General features: G+C 38.9%; 1 protein-coding gene across 5 annotated transcripts in view; it reads right to left on the bottom strand.

Annotated features, from left to right (window-relative positions):
• Positions 1–14,771: 14,771 nt before the first annotated feature.
• Positions 14,772–17,008, bottom strand: part of LOC147421892 (putative LRR receptor-like serine/threonine-protein kinase At1g06840) — a 49,150-nt gene continuing 46,913 nt past the window's right edge. For all 5 annotated transcript variants that reach the window (XM_086503788.1, XM_086503784.1, XM_086503785.1 and 2 more), the window contains exons 18-20: positions 16,547–16,797; positions 16,053–16,187; positions 14,772–15,486 (exon numbers count right to left, since the gene is read on the bottom strand). In XM_086503788.1, coding sequence (XP_086359914.1) covers positions 15,145–15,486; positions 16,053–16,187; positions 16,547–16,797 — 728 coding nt within the window. In that variant the 3' untranslated portion in view covers positions 14,772–15,144. The remainder of the gene's footprint in view (positions 15,487–16,052; positions 16,188–16,546; positions 16,798–17,008) is intronic.

The following is a 17,008-nucleotide window of genomic DNA, read 5'->3' as shown; positions in this document are numbered from 1 at the left end:
GAAAGGGTATGAAAAAAAGAGGTAAGGAGAAAATGGTTTGCAGGTTAAAGAAAAGCATGTATGGTCTAAAGAAAGCATCAAGACAGTGGTACTTAAAGTTTGATTGCTAGTTGTTGGATCATGGATTCAAAAGATGCAACTCGAATCATTGTGTCTACACGAAGAATTTGGGAGATGGAAAGTCATCATTCTAATGTGATACGTTAATGGCATGGTAATTGGAAGTGCTAACATGCAAGATATCAAGGACCTAAAAGAGGAATTGTCTAAATATTTTCAATGAAATATTTAGGTGATAAAGCGGATACTTGGTATGAAGATATCAAGGGACAGGATGAAGAAGACACTAAAGCTATCTCAAGAGGATTACATCAAGAAGGTACTAGAAAGGTTTGCAATGCAAGATGCAAAACTGGTTTCTACACTTTTGGCTAGTCACTTTAAACTAACCAAAGGTTTGTGTCCAAAGACACGAGGAGATAGACTACATGTCTAAAGTTCCATATGTTGCAATGGTTGGTTCTCTAATGATCTAGACAAGGCATGATATTGCACATGTAGTGGGAGTTGTAAGTAGGTTCATGGATAATCCAGATAAAGAGCATTGGCAAATTGTGAAGTGGATACTAAGGTATCTAAATGGGACAACCATGAATGCTATGTGTTTTGAAGGCTTAAATACTTTCTTACAAGGATATGCTGATGCAGATATGGCAGATGACAAAGATACTCAAAGGAGCACTACTGGCTACGTCTTCACGGTTGGAGGCATGGCAATAAGTTGGGCTTCAAAGCTGTAGAAAGTGGTCTCACTTTCTAGTACGGAAGAAGAATATGTAGCTCTCATGGAGGCAAGCAAAGAGATTATATGGCTTCACAGATTCTTGGAGAAGCTTGGATACAAGTAAGACAATTGTGTCTTGTACAGCGACATTCAAAGCGCCATTCATCTTGAAAAGAATTCAGGAGTTCACTCAAGGAAAAATCATATCAAAGTGAGATATCACTTCATATGTACTCTTTTGGAAGAAGAAAAGCTAAAGCTTGGAAAGGCGCACACGAGCAAAAATCCTGCAGACATGTTAAGAAAGGTGGTTAACAAGGAGAAGTTTAGATTTTGCTCATTTTCAATCGGCATTGAAGGATAAGAAGCAAGAATGGAAACCAGTCACAGGTTTGGTGTGGAGATCAATCTCCAAGTAGTGAGAGATTGTTAAGTAGGGAGCCTGATTCACCCCTTGTAAATTTATTTTACTCAAAAATGCATATTTGTAAGGCTCCGTTATGAGGAGAAGCCATCGTGCTAAGAAAAATCACTTGCCAAAAAACCAAAAATTCACGTCCAGTTAAGAGCTTTGCTCGAGACCGGGTTCGTCAAAATATTGTGGTCGGACGGCGGTTGGAAAGTGATCGAAAAATAGGTAGTTGATAGGCCAGTTTGGCGGTGGTCGATGGTTGGAAGTCTTTGGCGAATACAATGGACGATGGACGAGTTTCAAGTGGACTTGTCTACGGTTACACATGGGCACATGGGAGAGTTCTACTTGAGCTCATCTACACAAGGGCAGCTACACACACGAGTGTCTCTCATGAGAGAGAGCAAACCTTTTGGCCTATAACATGAGGCCTCTTCTACACACAAATGGATTGTGGAGTTGGTGAAGCAAGGTGTGTCTGAGGTGGTGAGAGTGAAGCAAGGCGGAAGTTCCATTAAGGGTATAATCCCTTTGTAACCTACTTCAAAATTGAAGTGCAAAGCCATTGAGTGGTTGCTTTCTCTCTCTCTCTCTCTCTCTCTCTCTCTCTCTCTCTCTCTCTCTCTCTCTCTCTCTCTCTCGTGTGTGAAAATCATCTCTCTTTATTAGTAAATCAGTCTAATCTCTACACGCTTTATTCCTAACATATGGATCTCTTTCATGCATGGGGTGTGTGATCTTTTGTTGCGATGGTTCCCTTATTCGCCTAGTCCTTGATAGTCACCCATGAATCTATCGATACCCTGGCTAGAATTGGTCAGCACGGTTTTCCATGTAATTTTTTCGTTTGATAATATAATATAACTCACTATTGTGAGGTTTGCAAAAAAAATCTTGCACCATGTAAGTAGTGAATTTATTTATTTTGAAGCCAGTAGGGGGTATTAGCTGGAAGATATTCGGAAAAAAATTTGGAATCCTGCAAGATGCGTCGAGTGGGTAAAGTTAAAGCCTTATGGAGGGTGTTGGGCGACGGAGCAGGCAGAGCGGGTAGGTGAAGGCAAGGTGACACGTAGATCAGGTAGCTGCATGCAGGGGCAGAGTGACGAGAAGAGAGAGGGCGGAGTGTAGAGTCAAGCATTGCCTTTTATTTTTTTGTATTTGCTTCCAAGGAAAGCAAGTCGAAGTACTAGGTGGGGTGGTTACGTGCAGAGAGAGGATGGCGTTCAGAGTCAGGCATTGCCTTTTATTTTTTTGTATCTGCTTCCAAGGAAAGCAAGCCAGAGTGCTAGGTGGGGTGGTTACAAGAGAAAATTATAAAGTCAATTTTTCATTTGTGAAGGTTTGAATCCCTGTCTCCCTTTTGTAAGGGTAGTGTATCCTTGAGATGAAAGAAAGGGAATCTCACTCGATAATTGAATAAACATGTGAGGCTGCCAGTAGGGGGTACCAGCTGGAGTAAATTCTATAAAACAATGGAATCTTAGCTAATGCCGGAGTGGGGTGTGAAGGCTGTGGAAGCAGGAGCCCGAAGAGGGGGCGGAGACCATGCAAGCAGGTTCCGGGCGGTGCGGTAGGTAGAGTACACACATGCGGACGAGCGACAAGCATGCCAACACAATGCGTGCAGAGAGTGAGCACGCGTGTAGAGAAGCAGAGTAATATTTTTTCTTTTCTAGAGTTGCAGCAGTGAACAACTCGGCGACCTCGAATAAGTGGTTATGGCGGTGTAGCCGGAGACTTTCGTCTTCATGGCGCAGGTTCGAATCCCCTCTTCTCTTTTGAAAGAGAAGCAAATCCTCAAGATTCAAGAAGGTGAATGAAGAGAATCCGTATGAATCTCACATTGAATTGAATATAATATGCTACAACCCAGTAGTATGTGAGGCTGCCAGTAGGTGATACAATGTATATAAAATGATTAGGCCTCGTTTTCAAAAAAAACACCTCAGGGCAACCAAGTAAACATCATGTTTGAAGCTCAGATTTAGCCACTAGGATCAAGCGAGCAACCCACAAATTCTAAAAAATGTTGGCCATTGATCTGATTGGTACGTGTCAATTAGGTTGGTCTCAATTGAGCTTGGCAGTTGAAACCTTCATTGAAGGCCCTGCCTACGCTAGTCCAAGATGGGATCCTAGGCCTTTGTAAGCCACAGAGGCGTGTGAGGAACTCGTTACTAATAATTGACACCGCAATTTTAAAGGGAATCTGAAATTGAAAATCGGTGTCACGTGTCAGCGGCAAAGATCACAATCATTGATCGTGAATGTGAACTTGATGTAAACCAGGTGTCAACTCGGATGTGAACTCTATAGGCTATGGTGGGTCTCGTTCAACGCGTAGTGGCATCACATTGTGGAGCTATCCAATGAGGAGTGTTGAACTCAAGTCCTGTTATTCAAGAGAGAAATGGCATAACCAATCTACCACAATTGGGTGATAGAAAGGTTATACCATTTTTCTCATTTTATTAACACACACCCGAGAAGAAGAGTATTTTAACATCGTAGGAAACTATCCCAAGAGACCTTAAAGATCTATCCCACTAGGAGAGTTGAACTCAGAACGTATTCTTCGAGAGGGAAATGGCATAACCAATCTACCACACTTGGGTGATAGAAAGGTTACACCATTTTCCTCATTTTATTAGCGCACACCCAAGAAAGAGAGAGAGAGAGAGAGAGAGAGAGAGAGAGAGAGAGAATGAAGTCGATGAAAACTTGAAAAATGGAGACGATTGAGTTTAGTGAGGGATAATAGAAGAAGCTTTTATTTGAGATTTCAAAGCTTGACGATGGCATCAAAATGTAATAGAAAGCAGCACTATCTAACATAAAAAAAGGATCAAGTAGTTATGATATCAATAATTTTGAGTGATTTATTTCCTAGGGGGCAAATACGAGGCTCGTCCAAGACAGTGGTCGAGGCCAAAGAATCCCAACCATGCATCTCCACACCATTCTAATGTGGAATCCAACTCCTCATGTCGTGGATGCTCACCACGTCGGCTCTTGTAATATGATAGCAGCTTGACCAATCACAAGCTTCTGAATTAGCATTGACAAATCAGCATACATAATCTCAATCAACAGAATTGAACTGCCTTTATACCTCTGTCACCTCTGAACCTATTTTATTAGTGGCCCCCCGAATCTTGACGGCCTAAGAATGGTCCCTTGCTAACCATTCCCTCCATTGGTTCCCAACCTCCGCTAGTCAGCAACCGCTAGTCCCCAAGGGGCACAATCTACAAGGAATGGTTAGCAGGGGACCATTCACTACACCATCCACCTTACAATTGATAGAAAAAAGTTCTGGCAAAAAATTCCTAGCATCATCCTAACAACAATATCTTTGTTTGAGTAGCCACGTTAGGCTCGTATCTTGAGGCTAAAAAAGCCCCAAGTTTATGTAATCCCACCTACAAACTCTAAAATTTACCTCAAAATTTTATATGCGATAGTGAGAAAACCTTAAAAAAAATGATAAATTTATTGTGTCAACTTATCTCTAAAAGCTTAATAAGTAAGTTTTTCAAATTTTTAGAAAAATAGTGCTCGTATCCAACAATAATAATAATTTATTTCGAGTGCTCATATCCAAAAAGCTTCAACTCCTTCCACTTATAGGGAACAGTGTTGTGTGGTACATGGAGTATAGGCCTCAATTCTTCACATTGTACACAATGTGTTGATAAATTCCACATAGTTCCATCTAGGGCACACAAAGTCTACGTATAGCTCAAGAAAGTGGGTTCTCACACAATTCACAAGATGATGTATCAAATCACAGAGATTGCTCCTCTCGATTTGGCAAACCATCTAGGCCATTGATCCATATTGAGCGTGGCATGTCGTTAATTTTGAAGGTGGCCCATGTTTAAGTAGGATTGGGGTTTCATACTATGATTAATTGAAACCTCAAGGAGTAATTCATAAATGTATAAACATAGCATGTGAGTTCAACATGGGAATTTTTAGCCCCAATTTTTACACATTTTTATTACATGGAAGGGTACCAATTAAAGGGGAGATATGCAAATCAAATAGGAAACTAGTGTGTTATATTCATGAAAAACTTACAGATTAAAAATTTTATTTTTTCTATTAGGCCTCATGTGATATGGAGGGTTTACATATAGTGAGGCCACCAAGTTTGGGTATGCATTATAAGTGGTCATGACACATCATTCAATGACATGATTGCCTTTTGGTATTCGATTTTTGTACTTATCCCATGGAGAATAGACTCCAAAATGGACTAGTTTAAGGGAGGCTCCATTATTTCTATTTTAGGAAAAAAAGATTATGTGAAGTTGCAATATTTAACTTCAATAGGTAAACATTGTCAAGCATTGTGGACTATGCATAAACCAATTAAATATCGTGGAAAGTGATTACGAGTATTTTGAATCATCAGAACTCCCGTGGGAGAGCAATTATTCATGAGGAGATGCTCCCGCTACTCAAAATCTTTTGCACACAAAGAGAATTACAAACTCCCACTGAGCTCAATATTGTGCCAAAATTTAGACACATTTGCATTTTTCCTAGTGCTATACACACAATAGGGACCTCGTCACCCAATACGAAGTGTCTATTCACTTCTTATTAGGTGAGAGTCCATCAAGGTCTAGGAGCATCGTCTGTCCATTTACTGGCAAGAATGTCGAGATGCAGCGATTGGATCACTGACACCTCAACACATGGAATTTGCAAACCTTACAGCAATGAGTGAGCTCCACATTAACACACAAAATGTCATGAGTTGCTAACACATCAGCATCGAGAATTTGATCAAGTAGTTTGCACTTAGCTATAATCCAAGTGGTGTGTCACACACACGACACCTCAACACATGGAGTTCTCAAAGTTGTCGGCTAATTAGAACCCGACATATCAACATGCGTTAAAAATTGATGCACATTCGAGCTGAGTCTTTGACCTAGAAAGGACCTCTAATATCCTTTTCCGATAATAATTGCTCCGATGATGGCTCTCGACTTCCACCGGTTGCCATGTGGTCATTGGTGATAGTTATAATGAGGAAAGGATTGTAGAGGCCCTTTCCATGTGCCTTTAATATTTTTGAAAACAAAGGGTTGCACAACCTCTACTTTCCTTAAAAGTGTTTCTTCTTTTTTTATCCATGATTTACTCTTTTATTTGAGGAGAACCAAAAACATCAAGAATCTATATGAAGCAGCTTAAATTTTTCAAGAAAAGAGATGGCATCCATGTGTCACACTCTGGTTCATTTCAAAAAAGAACTTAAGAAACATCTCTTTTGAAATGCAAAAGTGAAGAAAAGTGAAGGGTAGAAAATGAAAAGGATAAGTTTTGAGTTTGAGTTAAAAAATTAATTTAAAGTGAAGGGTACAAAATGAAAAGGATAAGTTTTGAGTTTGAGTCAAAAAATTAATTTAAAGACTTTGACAAGGCTTTGGAGTTTCACTCCAACCTTCACATTTTAAAGTGATTACTTTTATTTTACAAAACCATTGGAAGGGTGCTAGTTGCACTTTGTATTTTTAAGGGTATAAAGAACTCCCCTTTTTTTTTCTACACAAATGCAGACTTAGCTTTGAACTTTATACTCGAGCTTCAAAAAACGTTGAGCTTTTGAAGCTCTCAAGCATCATATAACGTCAAACTAAAATCTTACACTTGGCACACACACATGAGCATACATCAACACAAAGTTCAACGTGTTGAGTTTTTATCATGACTCCGGAGATCAAGGGCAGACTCAGTCATAATGAAGCCTAACACTAAAAAAAAGACAATAAATCGAAAAAATTAGCACAAAAATGAGGTAGTTGATAGGGCATACACATCACAAAAGATCGAAAGTCTTTTTGGCCCTAAGAATGTGCACATGTAACTTTGCACAAAGAGCCATAATCGGATGGTCTTGGAGTCGAATTGGCACTACTTACACCTATTGTGGGACAACATGAGCGTGTTGAGGCTATGCGCGTGCACGGGTGCATGTGTGTGTGTGTGTGTGTGTGTGTGTGTGTGTGTGTGTGTGAGTGAGAGAGAGAGAGAGAGAGAAAGAGAGAAAGAGAGAGAGAGAGAGAGAGGTCTCGAATATGGCTTACCAAAATAAACGCAATCGCAAAATTTTAAAATAAATAAATACAAAATTAAACTCTTTTGAATTTTAGGTCAAAATTTAAAGAATTGATGATATTTGCATTAAAACTTGAAATTTTTTTGTCGACTTTCTTTAAGGAAAGCTTGGAATGTAGCTAGAAATTTACAATTTTAGTGGTAAAAATACACTAAATCTTGATTGATTGCAAACATTGGGAATATTAAATAGCGCCAAAATAGAAAAACATGACGGAAGTAGAAAAGCCAAAAGCCCAGTACATCCACGATCACTCTCTCACCACTCGGAGTACATGCTATGCCAAGAGAGGAGGGGCACACTTATTGAAAATTTGTTACACCCTCGCATGGGACACCAATGTGTGTGTGTGTGTGTGTGTGTGTGTGTGTGTGTGTGTGTGTGTGTGTGTGTGTGTGTGTGAGAGAGAGAGAGAGAGAGAGAGAGAGAGAGAGAGAGAGAGAGAGAGAAAGAGATGAACCCTAGAGACATCCATGTGTTATTTAAAGGGTGACTACTTTTCTTTCTGAAGGCCATAAAGAAACTCTAGCCCTCTAATTTGATGGGTGACTCTACTTTGATATTTTATCTTTAAGAGCTTCAAGAAATTCGAGTGCTCCACGTTTCCATGCATCACGAGAGAGAGAGAGAGAGAGAGAGAGAGAGAGAGAGAGAGAGAGAGAGAGAGAGCTACAACCCACCAAAAAAGAAAAATCCAATAGACTTTAAAGATCCACTTGGCCAAGACTTTAAACTATATATATATATATATATATATATATATATATATATATATATATATATATATATATATATATATATATATATATATATATATAGAGAGAGAGAGAGAGAGAGAGAGAGAGAGAGAGATAGATAGATAGAGAGAGAGAGAGAGGTTTTAATGTCAAAGAAACACAACAAGAGACCTCAAATCTCTATCTAACAAGTTTTGAACTTAAGAAGTGGTATTTAAGAGGGTAATGTGATAACCAATCTACCACACTCAAAGGTTATTATAGTTTCTTTTTCTTATTCATCTAGCCAGCAAATCTAGAACTCAAATTTTTTTTTTTGTGTAGCAGTTCTAAATGTCTATATATTAAATAAATAAATATATATATATATACGCAAACGAACACTAACTGTTCACAGACTAACAATTCTAGAAAAGTACAGTAGCTTTGCACAATAATTTATTTGCATTTGAAAATAAATTTTGTACAAGGTAATGAACATAACAAAATACAACTCAAGAATCCATAAACCCAAAGTCTGGGAAATTTAGCGTCACACTAAGAGATCCACCATTTGTTAAGAACTGGACATTTTAATCAAGGAAGGTAGCCCTCACCTGCACCCATAGCCACAAGAAAACAGTTCGTTAGCACGTGATTGTACGCAGATGATGCTGGGCATCCCAGTTGTTATCCATGTCACCATAAAAAAAACATAGTTCTTAACTTGTAATTTGTTCTTTTTGATAAAAAAGGTTTTTTTTTAAAACAAAGATCCTTGGCTTTTCTGCCAATCTGATACAGACGGTACTCACCCCCATAGAGCAGCCATAAATTCTGATTTATTTTTTCTCAAAAAGCATTTTTTTAAACAATCTTAAGGTTTTTAAAGGACTTTAAGTAAACAAAATTTTCAGAACTTCATCCTTAACTAGATAAGAGTGACTTATATTCTATTTGAAGTAGTCTCAAGCCAGCTCAAAACCACCCACTTCCTTGTATATCAACAAGATTTGTAATAGAACCTTTTATTCAGAACTAGTTTTATAATCAGGTTGGGATATCCTTTTTAAAAAAAAAACTTTTAGTATTTACCACTTATTACCTAACGGAGATACCCCTTTCTTAGAGAAATTTCATAATCATTATTCCCAAAAATCCTTACTATTATGTTATGTCACTCCTACTACTGCCATATGCCAGCTAACAAAAGTATACTACAATATATTGGACTACTTAGTCACAGTGAGTCAACTTAGACTCAGTCCGAAAAAATCCTCCGGTCATGCCCAGATAGAGGAAACTATATACCATACTCATCTACCATATAATGCATTCATTCCTATCAAATATCAGAAATTAGGGCAATAACTCCGAAGTAATCTGTAAATTCAGAGTATCATTTTAGTTACATCAGTAAAATAAAAACGTCTGTAATTTAACATCAGATTAACAAGCCAGGATCCACTTAAGGTCACTATATGATTGACCCTATAGAATCGAGATCAAACCTACTAGCAAGATGGTAGGTAAGTCTATATATTTTGAATGAGAAAAAGAAGCCAGCAGAAGAAGGTAAGCAAAAAGAATTGAGTAGCCAAAGTTTGACCTAACCTCAGTCATCAGAAATCTGTCACCACATTGAACTAGTGATAGGTTAATCAGAACCTACCGCTATTCTTCCTAGCATATGATGATGATGAAAAAAACCAGTAAATTAGAAACTTGCTTTTATTCAACCTCAGTCCGGTATGTGTAGTCAGCATATAGGGCACCCTACCAGAAGCCAGTACTCAGTATATAACCTTTTTAGCCGACTCAGTCACATAGGCAACTGGTAAAAAAGATCAATCTAACTTTACAAAAAATGGTCGAGTTAAGTTGAAAGAACATTATTTACTCCTACATTCGGGTATGCGAAACCTTACATAACCTTTTGACACCAGTAACCAGTAATTTCAGAGTAACCTTTTGTCGATTCAGTAAGAACAACCAAATCAGTCCAGGATTTGTAACTTTACCTAGAGCACTACATCACATCGGTATTCCAACTTACCAAGGTAACAGAACCTTCAGCACACTGTTTTGTGTTTTAATTTATAAGTATAGTTTCATGCTCTTTTTTTTTTAATTACACAAGGTCAAAACAGTCTCAGCCAGCAGAAATCTGTAAATAGGCTGAATCTGTGATTAGCAAAGGAAACATTCACTCATCTTCCATCTTGTGCGGTAATACTGAAAAGACGAGCGAGTAAAAAACACATATGATACCTCCAGAGTATCATCCAATATGGTCAGCAAATCTGAAAACAATCTTCCGTTTATTCAAAGTCTCTTTAGACAATTCCGAAACTTCGGTACTAGTACTATGAATTGAATCAGTTCTGAGGTCAGCCCATGTACATAGTGTACTCCGACCTCCTTAGTATTACAGCAGACATAGGTCTCCGACATTACTTGCTCACTGTTTTTTAGCTTTTTTTTTAATATTCGTGAATTTCTGGCTCTATGCAAAGACCAGCTATACATACATCAAAAAATTGAATAATCACCAGCTAACCTTACCTTTTCCAAACAAACATAATGCAGTCCGATCCTAAATCATGCCATATATTTAGACATGCTCAAGTCATATTATTCCTTAGCCGATAGGGTCAGACTTATCCCATCCAAAAAAACTAGCTTACAGAACCAGTTTTTTATTTCCCATTCCGCATATTTCACGGACCCTTACAACATAAGTCAAAGAGAACCATAACTTGCATCAATCCCTAAAAGAATTTTTGTTTAACCTGTAGATTAGGAGACGACGAAGCTTCCACAATCTCCTTCCCATTCTTTTTCGGCACGATTGAGCACACAGTAGAAAATAGCTTCTAACCCACACAATATAGAATGCACACACAGGTGAATACAACACAATGCTAAGTGAGTAAGAGTACTCACTTTTTAAGAGGCATTACACTTGTTGAAGCAAATCGGGAGCAGATCCGCCACTAACTCAGACCAGCTACCGCACTAGAGGGCGCCCATACGGGCCAGATACTCCGGGATTATCCCAGCAAAAGATCCGATTGATCTAGACCAAGTCGCCCCAACATTCGCTGCTACAATCACCTGCCAACTCAACCCTAGCACAGGCAGTGGCGTGTTGCAAGCAGCCCGACACAATTGCAGAGAAGCTTTAAAAACGCTACTGAGTGAATAGAGAGAGAGATTTTTTTTAAAAAATTGAAAGCAAGGTCAAGTCCTATAATACCAAGTCACACTATGACTACCAACCAAAAAAAACCAATGCAGTCGATAGCCGGTTCGAATCACCTTACGAGCTTTTTGTACCTAGCTCAGGTTGATTCCACACACATCGTTATCAATTCAACAGAACCTTACAATTAGCTTAAGTCATGCAGCCATCCACTAGGGTACAGTATACCTGCCATGATCTTACCTGTGTGCGATACACTACATAGCAACATCACTTTTTTGTGATCTTTTATTACTTCCAATTCCGACTCGAAGTCAAAAGGTGGGTCTATAAAAGCCAGATGACTTTTATACATAACCACGTCCAAGGTAACAGTAAGGAGTAAATGTGCTCAAGTAATTTACATATCCGTTTATTTGCTCCTCAGGTGTGTTTATCCAATAATGGCCTCCAATCGAGAACTGGTTTTTTCCATAGCAACAGCACACCTTTATCAATCAGGTGAATCTACTCGGAGAGCTACTTTACTCCGTTATGAACTTCATCTATTCCCGCAATTAGGAACCTCTGTTTCCCAGACTAAATGGTGGTCATATCAAAACCGAGTGACTCATGTAACCCTTTGGGGTCGCGAACATTTTAGGAATAATATCAGATTGGCGATGGTAACTGAGGCTCTAGGTCTAGGGCCACAGTATTATTACATAGAACATTCATTGAAGCCAGGTTTTTCTGAGCGGTTATACCTGCTAGCCCAATTCCTTCCACCTCATAAGATTTTTTTGTATCGTAGTTATGGTCATCTATTAAGAGGATATTTTAACAGTACTCCACGCACCCGGGAGTATGGGTTAGTCTTGGCGACTCGTATCTTGCTTTTAGCAGAGCGTCCAAACACCCGGCTTTACTGCGATAGCTGTTTGTGTGATCATGTAATGGGCGGTTTAATAGAGATGTAGATGAAGGGATCCCAAAATCCTTATCAGTCCGGCTTCTTTTTGTCAAATTTAATAGAAGAGTCTATTGAAAGACCTCATGTTATTTTGTGTGTGTGTGTGTGTCTGTGTGTGTGTGTGTGTGAGAGAGAGAGAGAGAGAGAATAAGAGAAACAGGGGGAGAAAGACAAATAGAGAGAGGAAAGGAGAAAAAATAAGAGAATTTTTATTGTCATAAGAACAACCCAAATAGATACAAAAGATCTACTTGACGAATCTTGATCTCAAACTTTGGAGAGAGAAAGAGAGAGAGATGTCATCTTTGTGGAGTGATTATAGGGACTAAAATCCACCCTCCTCGCTTATGTGTTCACACACACGCACACGCAAAAATAAAAATTATAGCTCCCTTCAAGCTTACATTTGCCCATAGAAAAATAAAGATTGATGGATGGAGATAGAAAGGGTAGCTTGGGGTTTAAACATGTGTGTGTGTGTGTGTGTGTGTGTGTGTGTGAGAGAGAGAGAGAGAGAGAGAGAGAGAGAGAATTTCGACCCACCAAAAAAAAAGGAACTCCCAAAAATTCAAAGATCCATTTGGCCAAGACTTGAAATTGGATGGAGAGAGAGAGAGAGAGAGAGAGAGAGAGAGAGAGAGAGAGAAGCTTTCATGGCATAGAAACACATCAAGAGACCTCAAAGCTCTATCTGACAAGTTTTGAACTTAGTGACCTGGTATTTAATAGGGAACTATGATAACCAATCCACCACACTCAAAGGTTACTATAGTTTCCTTTTCTTATTCATTGAGAGAGATCCCAAAGATCTACCGACAAGTATTAAATTCAAAACTTGGTGTGTGTGTGTGTGTGTGTGTGTGTGTGTGTGTGTGTGTGTGTGAGAGTGAGAGAGAGAGAGAGAGAGAGGAGGGGGGGGAGGGAGGGTGGAAGAATAAGAGATTTTTATTAACATAAGAACAATCCATACATATATCAAAGATATGTTCAACAAGGCTTGATCTCAAGACCTAATAAGAAAGAGAGAAAGAATTGCTATCTTCTTGGAGTGATTATAGGGACTAAAGTACACCATGCTTGCTTATGCGTACACACGCACACACACCTAGAGATATGTGTATGTGTGTGACCCAATGGCCGTGCTCTTTTGACCAGAGCAATGCGTGGGTGTCACACTATTTATGATTGATTAGACTATATAACAAGGTGAAGGCTCACTTTGGCATTTTAAAAACAAAAATTTGAAAAGAAAGTACTGTGAAGGGACTACTTACAAATTCTTTCAAATGACTAGGCACTTATAATGAAGGAACCATTTACAAACTAAAAAACAAGATTGAAAAATTTAGTCACCTTTATCTCGTTGTTCTTAAGGCATGTTTTAACATGCCATAAAGTGAAGGTAATACTCACAGAAAAGTGAGTATCGAAAGAACCTTTACAATTGAGGAAAATTGTAAAACACGCAATGTGACAAAAACATAAGAAACTAAACATTACTAACGTGATTGGCAAATTGCAAGATTTGGCCCCTACTTGCCAAATTGTTGCCACTTTGAATCACTTGGTCTAATTCTAGCCTTGGCTTGGAGATCTCAATTGGACTTCTCATGCTGCACTAAGACGATGCTAGGGTAGATGAGCCATTATACACACACCTAGGATAAAGGGGCCAATAACAAGACACCTTCAAAATAAACATCAAATATATTTAGAATCTTGATAATCATGGTGCAAATAGCATGGGGAACATGAAGTGCATTAGATGAGCTATCTTTTCATGGCATTTTTGCTCAAAACAATTCATCCTATCTCAAGATTGAATAATTTCAATTTAAAATGTCCCACTATTGACTCCTACATTTTAAAGGTTATTAAACTGGCCCTTTACCCTAATGTAAGATGGTAATTTTGGAGGATATTTTTTGGCTGTCAAGATTGCAACAAAACCATCAGGAAAAGACTAGTTAGATGTATTTTTGAGATTTTATCTTGATGCTCTATTTGAGGAAATTCAATTTTCACTTTTTATTTTATTTTATCTATATACTCTATTTGAGAAATTCAATTTTGAGGCGAGCCCCAATAATAGTACACTTTTAACCGAATCACGAGGACACATAAGCAAGATTCCAGATTCCTCTCTATTTTAGATGTATGTGTTTCCTTATTGTGGTATCATGCACATCTCACAATTGGCTCCTTTGTCCCAGTTCTCGTATTCTTAATTCTTTTTGACAAGTGCTTGATTTGCTTTCAACTCAAAGGAGAGATCAACTACGAGCTCAAAAGTGTTTTCGAGATACTTTTACCTATTTCAGGATTTTTTTTGTTTAACTATGAAGTTATGTGACAAAGCTTACCCTGCTTTGAGGTTTCCCACTAGCAATAACCAAGGAGCCAGGGACTATTAGAGCAGGATCATAGTGCAGGGATGATAATAAAACCCTTGTGATGAGAGCATCACCTTGAGGTCAATGGTGAAAGGCCAATGGATTAAAAACAAAGCATTTGGTGGACATCAAGAAGCGATTCAAGAAAGCTCAACGCCGACCTCATCAGATAACACAAAACATCCCTTTCATTCAGTCGTTGATGTATGTAAAGGTAAAAAAGACATCTTACATGGATACACAGAATGTGTGTTGTTGGACCAAAAAGAATATGTTGCATGTATGTCCTTTATGTATGTAAAGGTACAAAAGACATCTTACATGGGATATACAGAATGTGTATGTTACAAGTAGGGATGGGAAAAAGTATGAACTTGTCCCATAAATGTACAAGACAGGTATGCTACAAGTGTAATCCAAGTGCAAACTATTTAGCTACCACACCTGCGTGACCAAACAAAACTCAAACACCAAGACCATGCATGAATACAGGGAAAAAGGAGAGGACTGAAGCTGAGCACGCATGCTCATGCAATGGCAAGGCTAGCGAGGAGCCACATTCGGCATAGTGCCACTCATCAAGCCACTTCCGTCAATATCAGACGATATGTATGGATTGTTGTAAGTAAAGCCCTTGTCATGTTTTGCGTCAGAATCTGGATCCAAAGAGGTCTCAAAAGAGGTCATAGAGTCTCCGACTGGTGTCAGGCGCCATATCGCTTCTAGCTCTCGCACAACCTCACCCATTGAAGGGCGAGACTCGTAATCATCTTTACAGCATGAGACCGCCAACCGCGACAGTGGCTGAAGGCATTCTGCTGGATACGGACCCATTCGAGGATCCACAATTGAGAGCATCATACCAGCCTCATAAGAAAGGTTGACCTGCGATCCCAGAGTGTTGAGTGTGCAAATGAAAAATTTAGTGCAATGCAATGTGTTTATATTGATAAATGTGTGTGAAACCATGCAATGTACTCAAACAGACACAAGAAATGGATAACACGGAAAACAAGCACACCACATACACCATAGTAGCAGTTACTTGAAATATAAGAACATGGATTCGGTCCCCACAATCTCAGAAAACTTTCGAAACATCTAAATGCAAAAGTGGAAGGTAAGAGAGTAAGAAATGAAAAGCCTGACAATAGAAAGTCACAAGTCTTTTGCTCTATATATAAAGAGGTGGCCTCGCTTGCATGCAATGTGTAGTGTTTCTTTATATTGTAGTGTTTCTTCATTTACCTTTCCCTCGCATTTTCTTTTTGTTGGAGTTTCCACTATGCATGTATGTATATATGTGTGGGTGTGTGCGGAATTCATAATATCACATGGATGATGGATAATATGCAGAAAGCATCAATAATTTTACAGCAAGAAAAAATCCATTATATCACATCAATGCTAACAAGCAACATGAATTATCTCAAGGGAATAGTAGAGCTCACCTCCCTGACCAGGTTCTTTCCATGAGAGATAGGTTGCATGCCTGTTATAAGTTCTAGTAACACTACTCCAAAACTGTACACATCACTTTTGTCTGTGAGTTGATGAGTCAAAAAATATTCAGGATCAAGATAGCCCTGCCAGATAAAGAACTTGCATTAGCCTTTCTCAATAATCACTGAATACATGAAGTTCACTGCATGTGCAATGCGTGCTGCAAATGCACAAGCATAAAAGCCAGCAATTTGATGTGCATCTATGAATGCCCGCATAAATTCATCAGAAAAAAGCATTTTTCATAGTGACACGTGTCACATGTTTTGAGGACAGCCATGCATGTTAATAGGTACTTCAATCTCTAGACAAAGAGCTAGTTTTAGAGAGTAAAAGCAACAAGGAGAGGTTTATGATTGTCTCCCCCAATGGAAGTGCATAAAAAACACAGAGGCATGCATGCACCCATTAGCAAAGCAACCAAAAACAGAAAGACACGTACCGGTGTGCCCTTGACAACAGTCGAGACGTGGCCACCTGCAAGACCTTCGAACTCAGCAGCCGGAGCCAGCTTCGACAGGCCAAAATCAGCAACCTTAGCTCTCATCTTTGCATCAAGCAAGATATTACTAGCTTTGATGTCACGGTGGTATATAGGGGGGTTTGCCTCAGTGTGAAGATAAAGTATGCCCTTTGCTGATCCTAAAGCTATCTGTATCCGCATTGGAAAATTGAGAGGCACCTTTGAATTTGCTGGAAAAAGGAGGGAACAGTGAGATGCTCCGGCTAGACCCAATCACTATTGACCAAACAATGCACGGAAAAAACTTGATTCTCGAGAATTACGTTCAAGCCCAACAGGCTAGAAAGATTTTAACTTCAATATGAGCTAAAACCTGTCAATTGGAAACAGCTAAAACAAAAAAGACAAACACATTTAACTTCCAGAAACAAGCTCAAAGAA

Source organism: Adiantum capillus-veneris, chromosome 27 (assembly GCF_014529385.1).
Source record: "Adiantum capillus-veneris isolate H3 chromosome 27, ASM1452938v2, whole genome shotgun sequence".
Taxonomy (NCBI): domain Eukaryota; kingdom Viridiplantae; phylum Streptophyta; class Polypodiopsida; order Polypodiales; family Pteridaceae; genus Adiantum; species Adiantum capillus-veneris.
This window is presented reverse-complemented; position numbering and strand designations above follow the sequence as displayed.